The following is a 10,816-nucleotide window of genomic DNA, read 5'->3' as shown; positions in this document are numbered from 1 at the left end:
TCATCAAGGTCATTTATTCAGGTTAGACTTCTCAGTTCATAAGAGGGTGACGTTTGGACATAAATAATGATCTAAAAATCTAATAATTCATAAAACACAGATGAGTTCTACACATCACATTACACGAGTGCAAATTATCAAAACATGCCCACCGGAAATATACACAAGCTTTTGTTTTGAAAATGAATTTTTTTTGTTGTTGTCGTATTTTGTCCTCCGTCTTTACACAATATGTACAGCTTTCTTTCACGCAGTCATTCGAGACGGCTCGCGAGTCCTGAGGCCGGACTGGGGCGACGCGTGTGGCCTGAGGACAGGTGAGCAGCGGGAGAGGAGTCATGCTTGAAAAGAAGACTTGAGTCAGGTCTGTGGACCGTTTTCCTTTGGTTCTGTGCGGGTGACTTGACAGCGAGTCGGGCGGTGACCGGATGTTTTCTGCACAGCAAAGCTTTTTTGGATGATTTTCTTTTCAGTAATGCTTCACCATTTAGTCATTTTATTTACTATAGCTTAACATAAGTTGCTGCAGTGCTTGTTCATGACGTTTTGTTGTAAAATATTCTTAAATAAAGAATGTGGAACCTTTAGTCCAATTAGGATGCATCTAGTGAACACTTTTTTTTAAATTGCATTGGCAAACACATTTTTTGTTGAGCTATCTGGTGGTAAAAAAAATTTGGGTGCAGAATCCAAAACTGATTTCACTTTGTCTATATCACATCAAGTTTTTTAACTATATCGCCCCGTAAAATATGAAAAAGGAGTCCAATTGTATAATAGCTTTTTTACTACATTCTTACTACAGCTCATCTGTGGAATTTTGCTTATTGTGGGAAGGAAAAAAACTCGACGGGCAAGAAAAAAAGTGACTCCAATTTCGGAATCAGCATGCCAAAATGTAGTTTTAAACAGCATAAAAAGGTAACTCAACAGATTGTTTTTTCCAAACCACCATGGAGACAACGTTCCTCTCTCACCATTGAAGTAAAATCATTCATTGGTTTCATTGGTACATCTGCACAATCGAATGAGATCCGGAACAAAAACTGTATAAAATGAATCAGCCTTTATAAAGGAAATGTTCGATTTTGATTGACAAGGTGAGCTATTCATGTGTTCGATACCAGTGTTTTTTTCAGACCGATAAACAAATTTGACCATTTAAAGTAGGACCAAATAGACTGAGTTTTAGAGTAATATTGACACTCGGAAGAGAGTAAAATTAAGAATTGGGAAAAAAATCAAATAAAAGTCACTCAAGGCTTGAGGAACGAACTCATGCCCTTCAGCTTGGGAGACTGCCACACTACCACCTGAGCTATGCCACTCCTACTGTTTTCTTGTATCCAAGAGTAGACCAAACACATTATTTTTGGTCTCTTGGAGTTGGGAAGATTCCAGCTGACACGAGCGACATACTAACACAGCAGGAGCTGCGTGGCTCAGGTAGTAGATCGACTGTCTCCCAACCTGAAGATCGTGAATTTATTTGTTCCTCAACACTTCAGTGACTTAAAAAAAATTACACTCTAAAAACAGTTGGCTCAAAAATAACCTAACTATGGGTCAAAAATGGACCGATTCTCTACTTGGGTCTACTTTGAGTCAAGAAATTGGTCTTTTCGTGTAAAACAACTCATAAATATTGGTCAGATCCTTTACTTGGGTCATAAAATTGGGTCATTTTGTATAAAACGACCCAGAGAGTTGGGTCATATTGACCCATAAAGTGAATCAGTCCATTTTTGATCCAGAATTAAGTTACTTTTGACCCAACTGTTTTTAGAGTGTATTTCACTCTCTTCCGAGTGTAACCACATAGGCCACATAGAATCAGTTTAGAGTAAAATTTTCTCTACAGAATTTACTGTGTACAAGTACTAAACTCATGAGATGTTATCAAAACCATGTACTGATACTTTTGAAACATAAAATTTCCCTTAAAAACAATTACTGATATTTTTTTTAAAGAAATGCTTGTATATAGCATTTTTATATAAAATTGCATGGAATTAATGGCATTTTTAAAAATTAAAAAAATTGCGAGTAACAATATCTGGTATCAGTACTTTCCCATTTCATGCTATTTATTATTGGCATATTTTGTGTGGTGTAGAACTGTACTGCATCAAGAGAGCTGTTTTAATTCACTTTTCTTTTTCTTTTTTACCCAGAATATTAGAAATGTTATATACATTATCTTTATTGAGTATTTTAAATGATTACATTTTTATACATTCTGGTTTAGGATCTCATTAGATTGTTGTAGTCAGTCTGAAAACGTATCACCCCTGCTCACTCAGTGTGTCTTCTGTTTTTAGTCAGTATTTGTGTGACTTTGGTCGTGCTACTATGTTGGGGGTCAAAGAGCTCCAACGATAGAATGGGAGCGGGAGGCCTCAATATGTTCAGCACACCTCCTTCCCCGCAGCTCCGGGAGGCAGGATGTTGATCTGGGTGAGCTGGGCCGAGTGTTCCTTGGCCTTGAGGCGCAGGGCGGCGATACTGGAGGCCCGGCGGTCCGCAGCGGCTGCGGACGAGGGGGCGGGAGAAGGGCTCGGGTCAGGGAGGATGGTGCCGTCGACGGCGGGGGCGGGCTGCCGCAGGAGCGCCGCGGCGGTGGAAGCACTGGTCAGGGGGCCCATACTGGAGAAGAGCCTGCGTTGCAATGGGAGGAAAAAATTGCTTGTATTGAGCTGAATAAAACCTTCTTTGACGTAACATGAAAGTGTTGGCAGGAAAGGAGGAAGACACATTTGCAGTTAATTAAGGCTTTCAGTGTCCCTCATGGCAAATGAGGAGCTAATTGTGACATGTGGTGTTTGCAGTGTCAGCGCTCTTCACAGCTTGTTTTGCAGGATCACACATTTGGTTAATTTATTAAGACATTTGGCAGTGATTACACACCACACTGCGAATGGTTAGCACTCAAACACATTTCTAATCAGATGCCCCAAGATAAATAGCAAAAGTCTGGAAGCATCTGTTGTTAGTCAAAGTGCTTGCAGTCATTTAAAGCGTGGCCTGCCCAGATAGTGCATAAATGAATAGAAATCCAACAGGTGGAGCTCACCTCCCGAAAGTGGGCCCGATGAAAGCCGGGTGGCGAAACATGGCGGCCGTGCCCAGGAAAGTGCCCAAGCCCAGTGGGGTGGCGAGAGGCGGCGCCGAACTGTTGTGATGCGGCGGGGCGAGGCCGGGGAAGGCGGCGGCGGCGGCAGCGGCGGCCGTCCATGCCGACTCCAAGGCGGGGTGCGGATGAGGTGGGAAGTGTCCGCCTTCCAGGTAGTGGCTGAGAGGGTGGCCTGCCGCCAGAGGGCCCGGGAAGGGCAAGCCGGCCGGGTGAGCCTGCACTCCTGCCTTTTCACGCTTCCTCCACTTGGCCCTGCGGTTCTGAAACCACACCTGGATAAACACACAAGGTAATTTAACACACTTTATTCATATATCGGGGGCTAAAATTATTCATTATTTATTTTTCAATATTGATGAGCCGAGACAAAAAAAGAGCATTTTTTGTCCAGGGCAAAAAGGGCAGGTGCTTGAGCACCACCTATATACAGTATGTGTGCACTTCCTGGTAAATGGAAAACAATACAAATAAGCTGTTAACTTAAACAAAACAAAAAAAACAGCGCCTTTATAAAGATAGAGAGATGCTCACTTTAAGGTAGTGGCATAAAACTGCAACGTTATCATAGGTTTTGTATTAGTTAGACCCTAATATCATTCTAACCAAAATATCATAAACAGATTCACACCAATCTGAACAGCTGGTTCAGAACCGGCCGATAAGTTGCATTTTATGCAAAATGAGGGATCGGCTATATCAGTGCTTTTTTATTTATTTATTTTTTTTATAATTTTTGGGGTTTAATTTTTTCCCCCCAGTCCTTATCCCCTGCAAATAGCGCCGGTAGAATGTAAAGTAAACGTAAAAGTTGTTTATATTACGCCATCTTCTGATTGAGTCAGTGATCGGTTATTGTTTTTTTCAAAGTCACTGATCGGTGATCAGCCGAAAAATCCTGATTGTGTAAAGCCTATAAACAGTTCTCACTATGATGCAGTAAGCTGCCATCCACAAAAACAATTCAAATTGTTTAATTAATACTTCTCTGACTTAGCTAATAAAAGTCTAGGGTAAATGAGTCATTTTTCTGAAATATATTTTGCATTGAATCTCATTAAATAAAGCATGCATTCCAGGTATAATTAAAGTGCTTAAATTACAGCAGGGTTGTAATAGTTTGGGATTTTTCATTATAGTTTGTTTTGTATATTTTTTTGACTGTTTCTTTATTCAGTTAGTGTTAGTTTTTAAGAGCGTTTGTTTGATTAGATTTTTTTGAAAATTATCTGTTTTAGTTTAGATATTAGTTTATAATATTAGTTTTGTGCAAAAGTGCAAAATGTAAAAAACAAAACAAAAAAGTCACTAAATAAAGCCTATTGTGTAATGAATTAAAGTGACAATAAATTGATCTAAAAATGAACTGAAATTTAAATATTATGACAAACACGAAAAAGACCGTCATTTCCGGTATAGTGTATAGATTCCGTTCGTTTTTACAGTATAAGACCTTTCGTTTTTTATCAGTTTTAGTTTTTCCATTAGTTTTCGTATCACAGCTATAATTAATTGCCTTTAACAATATTGAACGCCGTTGTCCTTTTCAGGTGTGCAACTGGATTTACGGTAATTACGCGAAAGGTAAACCGTGCCAGCTAACAGCCTTCTTAAATCTACTTTCTGTCTAATTAAACTCTGCGCTTTGTAGCCAGGCTTGGGGGTGTAGTGGGGTGGTTGAGGTAATTAAAAACCCTGTTGACTAAAGACCCACAAAATTGCCGCTGAACTGGCTCCAATGACAATTAATGCGCTTTAAATTAAATTCTTTAGCGTGACGTGGAGCAAGTGCTAGTATTTAACTTTCCCACGCATGCACCCACTCTCGCTGCTGGCCAGTTTGCACTGCAAGACGCACAAAGAGCAAAATGTCAACAAGAGCAAAGTGATTGAGCGACAGGGACAGTACGCGCACACTCGCGCGCTATTCCCAAGAGGGCTGTTTAGCATTACACAGCCCCTGGGGAATTTATGAGTTTTTATCACCTCCTGATGGCGCCCGCTAAGTGATTTGTTCACCTATAGCCCCCTAAAGAGACATCTGTTGTATCACCGTCGGCCATTGACCCTCCAGCCGTGTTTGAACTGTCTCTGTGGTTATGAGCCCCCGCTTCGGACATGCAAGCCACGCTTTCAGTGCGAGCGTTTGGGGGGGGAGCAAACACCTTTAATGGCCTCTCATTTGCTCCCAAGTGCAAAGCATGGGATCAATGCAGGTCGAACTGCAATCACAGAATAGAAAATCAAATAGCATTACCTCGCTCACACACACACAGCGCCCCCCCCCTCTTTTTCCTTCTGATGGGAATCCAAACACGGACAATATGTTTACTCGTGCACTCACTGAGCGCTTTATGAATCGCTTAATTGCCGCTAAAAAGTGATTCAGGCGCGAGATAAAGCACCAATAACCGGAAGTGGCTCTTGTCGTGCACGAGCTTTGGCTTTGCCCACTCCCCTTTAAAACACCTTTACAGTCATAAATGATCGCCTTTAATTGCACCTTTAGCATATATCCGTGAGTTTCAGCTAATCAAAAATAAAAGCTACAGTTTATTATTATTATTATTGTTATTTTAATGTAAGCCTATTAAAGACACGCTGTTGCTATTTTGGGAAACTGCCTTGAAAAAAGTGATAATGCTCACATTTATTTTATTTTATTTTATAATATTGTCTATGGGCTAAAACATTGCTATGTGACGTTTCTTGATAATTATCTGGAGTACATATTCGACTTGTTATTATTCCTCCATATGTAAACGACTTTGATTGTTTTCCTTTCAAAGCGGGCCGTGACGTAATGACTAGGCCAGCTAGAGATACCCACTTACTTGTACTCGGGCTTCGGTCAGATCCAAACGCATGGCGAGCTCTTCCCTAGAAATAAAAGAACAAAGCATGAAAAAAATGCGTTGAATTGTTTAGTCCCTGTCCTGTTGTACCCTGTCAACAATACAGGCTGCAAAAATAACCTTGATTCTTTCCATTTTTCTTCTTCTTAACCCACTTGCTATATAGAACTAAAAGACATCATTGCACATGTTCTATTTTCCCTGTCTGCAATAGGTGGAAATAGGCCTATGGTGATTGTTAGATTTTTTTCTCCCTTCTTCTTCTTCCCTCCTCCATCCCTGTCACTATAATGGCTGGAATAATGACATCCAAACGAGTCTGCCACGCACAAAAGCAATTGAAGCTCTATTCAGCTGCCGTAAATGAGACCCACAAAGTACACTGTGGAAATATGAATACTATAATCTCAATGGAAACATATTATAAATCAAATTATAAATGTTTATATGCATTTTTGTAACTTGCAACCTATACAAAACGGTACCCAGCATTTATTTTTTTTATATTCTTCTTCTTATTATTATTATTATTTAAAAGGCGTGTTTGGGATTTTTTTTTTTAACTATTGTTTACAAATTAGTACAATGGATTGTATTAACACAGTTGACAAAATGAGGCATATAATACCCATAATGATAAGGTCAATTGCAATTATATTCCATGAATGTAAGGTTACACTTATTTTTGCTGCCAAAATAGAAAACAACACAATTACTTTTACTGTAAAAATAATAATAATTAAAAAGTACAAATTTACGATTTATTTCGCATGAGTAAAACGAGTGGGCTTGATTTTGACTCGCAGCAAATTACAATAGGCTATATGGCTAATAAATAAATAAATGAATGATGAATGAAAAAAAACGGCGTTACCTGGTGAAGACGTCTGGGTAGTGCGTCTTTTGGAAAGCCCTCTCCAGCTCCTCCAGCTGGTAACTGGTGAAGGTAGTCCTGTATCGTCTCTGCTTGCGCTTCATCATGCCCTCCTCCGAGTCGCTGCCCGCCGAAAGACACACGCTATCCTCCCCGTCCCCGGTGTTCATGCCCTCCCTCTCCTCGTCTTTTGGCGACGGGCTCGGGGCCGCGTCCCCGCAACTCTCCTCCTCCGTCTTCACCGCGCCCTCGTCGAACTTCAACGCGCCGAGCTCCACCAGGCCCGGCGCGCCGCCGCAGCCGCCACCGCCGTCCTCCGAACCCTCGCCGGGGCTCCGTTCGCCCTCGGGCCGGCTCAGGGACGCGTTCTCCCTGTACGACTTGCTGCGGCTGATGCTCACCTGCGGCGCCTGGATGATCTTGAGGCTCTCGGCGGCGCCTTCCAGGAGGAGCCGCTCGCGCTCCAGCTTGTCCGCCTGCTCCTGGAGGTACTTGCCTCCCGGGCCGTACAGGCGGCGGAGCTTCGGGGGGAGATGCATGTCAGCGCTCAGGGAAAGCTCTTTGGTCGGCCCTGGTTAGAAAAGCGCGTATAAGAACCCCACATAATTTTTTTTTTAAAAAAAGTCTGACACCCAAATAAAATATCATTGCAAATTTGAATATACATAAACTATTCTATTCGGTCCTATTTGACAATAACTCATCTGTTTGGACTTGGGCTTTACGGTTCAAATCCCGCTTAGGCAAAAATGTAAAAATATAGCCTTTGCTATAATATGCTTTTCTGTTTAGGTGCCCTTGAGCAAGGCACCGTCCTGACCGTAGGCTGTTTGCACGCCCCTTTCACTTGTGTGACGTATGGTGTGCAACACAAAATAAAACAGCAGTGTAACTTGAATTTTCCTTTGATTAATTTGCGTGATTATTTTTTTAAGTGACTTTGACTGCTTGATTGGATCTCACAGCCCGCCCCCAAAAGACACTTTCACTCAAAATCGAATTTATTTGCAAACTTTATTTAATCCATAGCAAAACAACAATACATGTATATTTTTGCTTACTATAATACTCAATTGTGGTATAAGCAAAACATAATTAATTGCCAACTTGTCATGCATCAAAATAATTAGTCAGTAGGCCTAGTTGTCAGTTGTGTTTTTTAACGGTTATTTTTAATGGCTAAACATATAGTTGTCTAAAAACATATCAAGGTTATGTAAAGTAATTGGCTTTGTTGTTGCTTTTTTTGTGCTTACAAGAATTATATTGCTGAAGAATTAGTACCTTAATTTTTAAAAATATATATGTTATCAAATAAATAGTGTATAGCTCCACCCCCGCCCCAATAAGGACACTTAACAGGTGAAAAACAGGGGATTGCAAAAACATTTATGTGTCCTATATTAAAATATTAAAAAGACGTATTTTGTGTATGACTGCTATTCATTTGGAACGAATTTGTAAGAAAACATATTTACTTATGTTAACTAATTTACACGTGAAATAGCTTTCTAGATTAGCAAATTAATATAAACGTAAATTTAAAAGTTAACAACATAGGCCAAAATGTATTTTAAAAAGTTAACGATTTTTGTTTTGTTTACGTCTTTAATGAAACTTGACACGTAAACAACAAAGTAGCCTATAATGTACAAAAAAAATAGTTGTGATGTGTCCTAGTTATTTTTGCCTCAAAAGAGCACACACCATGCAGAGACAAGTTCCATTCAACACGAAATGAAACGTACCCTCCGGCGCCTTGTCAAGCTCTCTGGCGGGAAGGGCGCCAATGAGTCGGACCCTGCACGGGCTCCGGCGGCCCAGAATGCTGTCAATGCAGTAGGAAGACAGCAGCGTGGGGGACTTGCTGCCCTTCCTCTCGCCCCTCGCGTGGATCTCTTCGTCAAAGTGGCCGCTCATGTCGACTCTTCTCCGGCCACTTCGTGTTGTTGTCTGTCGTGGACAAGACGCGGCTCGCCTGCCTCGCACTTGGTTGCTTCTCCACGGCTCTGTCACACACGCACGCACACACACTCACGTGCACGTGCTGGCTCGGCGTAGGCGCCTCCTGATTGGTCGACAGGCTTAGCGCATGTGTGTCGAGGGAGACTCGGAGACCTGCTTTATATATTTTGCATTAAGGTTAATTTGAGGGGAGGGCGACAAACGCTGACATGGACTGCTTTACGCCACACGGAATGAACCTTCAACTTAATTCCATTCTGTCATATTTACGATAAATAACTTTAATTATTTTTGAATCAACTCTTTTTTTTTTTTTTTTTAAAGTGAACCCCACAGCCGGGTCGAAAAAAAAGTCAAAAATTGTACCGACCTGCTACTTGGGTCAATTTGACCCAACTTGCAAAACAACCCAAAAATTGGGTTGCCTTAATACAAAACACCCCAAAGTTGGGTCAAATTGACAGGTCGCTCCAGTTTTTTAACAGTTTTAAGTGTGGACTGGTACACAAAAACAATTGTATTGTAACAATGTTGTTGATTTTCAAACGGGTGTATAATAATAATAACAGGCCTATATAGTAACCAAACTGCTGGGTCAAAAATAACCAAATTTTGGTAAATACAAAAATAAATAAATGAATAAAATAAAACGCTTCTTGGGTCGATTCAACCCTATTTAAACAACCCAATTATTTTTTTTATTTTTGTTTTTTTGTATGAAAAATTGGTTCAGAACGGTGTTTAATAGACCCAATTAAAGAGTCGGTCCAAATTTTGAGCAACATTTTTCTATTTTTGGCCCAACGCTTTTAAGAGTTTGAATTAAAAAATAAATAAATTGGTATTTTAACGACCCAATTAAAGAGTCGGTCCAAATTTTGAGCAAAATTTGTCTATTTTTGACCCAACACTTTTAAGAGTTTAAATTGAAAAAATAATTAAATGGGCATTTTAACGTGACAAGTATATGTGGGGTAAAAGTAATAAAAAAAAGGTTTGTATTTTTAATTAATGATAGTTTTTTGTTTTTCAGTCTCCTATGAGAATGGTGTCTGGGTTCAGATCTGGATTGCGCAATTGCTTGCTCGATACATTAATTAAACAAGAAAACCTTAGATTGCAATTCACAATAGACACAATTAAGTGTCTTATGACTTTCATTTAAAAGTGCTAAAGCAATAACCTATATGAATAGTCATGAACTAATCTAATTAATCCCTGTTAAAAATGAATGGCGATATATATAATATCAATGTGTGTTGAAAATAATAAGTATGAATAATACATTGAAATTTTTTTATTTCTTCTTTTTTAAACTGCAGTCCCGGATAAAGAACTATCATATTGTAAGTAATTGCTTGACATTTTTATCATGATATGATTTCCTTTATGTGGAGAATGCATGCCTGTCACTCATGCTCTCTGCTGGAGACGACGGCTGACTTATTATAAAGTGAGGGTGATCAGGCGCCGCAAGGGAAGCCGGGATTGCACGCGGGGACTTCACCGCGGTCGGGGGGGATGCATGGAGGGAGTGGGGGTGCTTTAGATGGAGAATGTAATTTTAAATGAAAGTCTATTTAACCCGCTGTGAATGGCGTGTGACCCCTATCCTCGGCTCAGAGCCCATCACTGTTAAAAGGATCATTTTCAGAATTCAATCCAAAAACTTGAGCAAGCTGCAATTTACTCTGCCCCCTTTCTTTCTTTCCTTGTCTTCTTCCCCTCAGATCTGTCTGGATAGAAGAAAGAAGTCACAATGTCCAGAAAATTGCTTATAATTCCCAATTTTCTCTTTATTTTAGCCAGGTCATATTTTTATCTTTTTGTGACTGCTCAGATTAGTTAAGGTTCTGCTTTTGGTGACTTTTAAACTAACAACACAGTTGTGCAGCCACAAAATCGAAATGAGAGCATATGTCATTTTTTATTGACCACACGTCTCCATATCACTGCTGGTGTCAGATTCAAATCATCTGCAACTTCTAAACT

General features: G+C 40.2%; 1 protein-coding gene across 1 annotated transcript; it reads right to left on the bottom strand.

The window, feature by feature from the left end:
* Positions 1-479: 479 nt before the first annotated feature.
* On the bottom strand, positions 480-8,935 carry arxa (aristaless related homeobox a). The gene is made up of 5 exons (XM_077554486.1): positions 8,608-8,935; positions 6,860-7,430; positions 5,965-6,010; positions 3,074-3,405; positions 480-2,658 (listed from the first exon to the last, which is right to left on the bottom strand). The coding sequence occupies exons 1-5, from the start codon at positions 8,777-8,779 to the stop codon at positions 2,409-2,411; spliced, it is 1,371 nt and encodes a 456-aa protein (XP_077410612.1). The 5' UTR covers positions 8,780-8,935; the 3' UTR covers positions 480-2,408.
* Positions 8,936-10,816: the final 1,881 nt, after the last annotated feature.

This window comes from Vanacampus margaritifer, chromosome 20, assembly GCF_051991255.1.
Source record: "Vanacampus margaritifer isolate UIUO_Vmar chromosome 20, RoL_Vmar_1.0, whole genome shotgun sequence".
Classification (NCBI taxonomy): Eukaryota; Metazoa; Chordata; class Actinopteri; order Syngnathiformes; family Syngnathidae; genus Vanacampus; species Vanacampus margaritifer.
This window is presented reverse-complemented; position numbering and strand designations above follow the sequence as displayed.

Excerpts from the sequence above, each read along its gene's own strand:
- arxa (XM_077554486.1), bottom strand. The coding sequence starts at position 8,779 with ATGAGCGGCCACTTTGACGAAGAGATCCACGCGAGGGGCGAGAGGAAG. Across the intron at positions 7,431-8,607 it reads GCTTGACAAGGCGCCGGAGG|GGCCGACCAAAGAGCTTTCC; the intron begins GTACGTTTCATT and ends TTTTCTAACCAG. Across the intron at positions 6,011-6,859 it reads TACCCAGACGTCTTCACCAG|GGAAGAGCTCGCCATGCGTT; the intron begins GTAACGCCGTTT and ends TTTTATTTCTAG.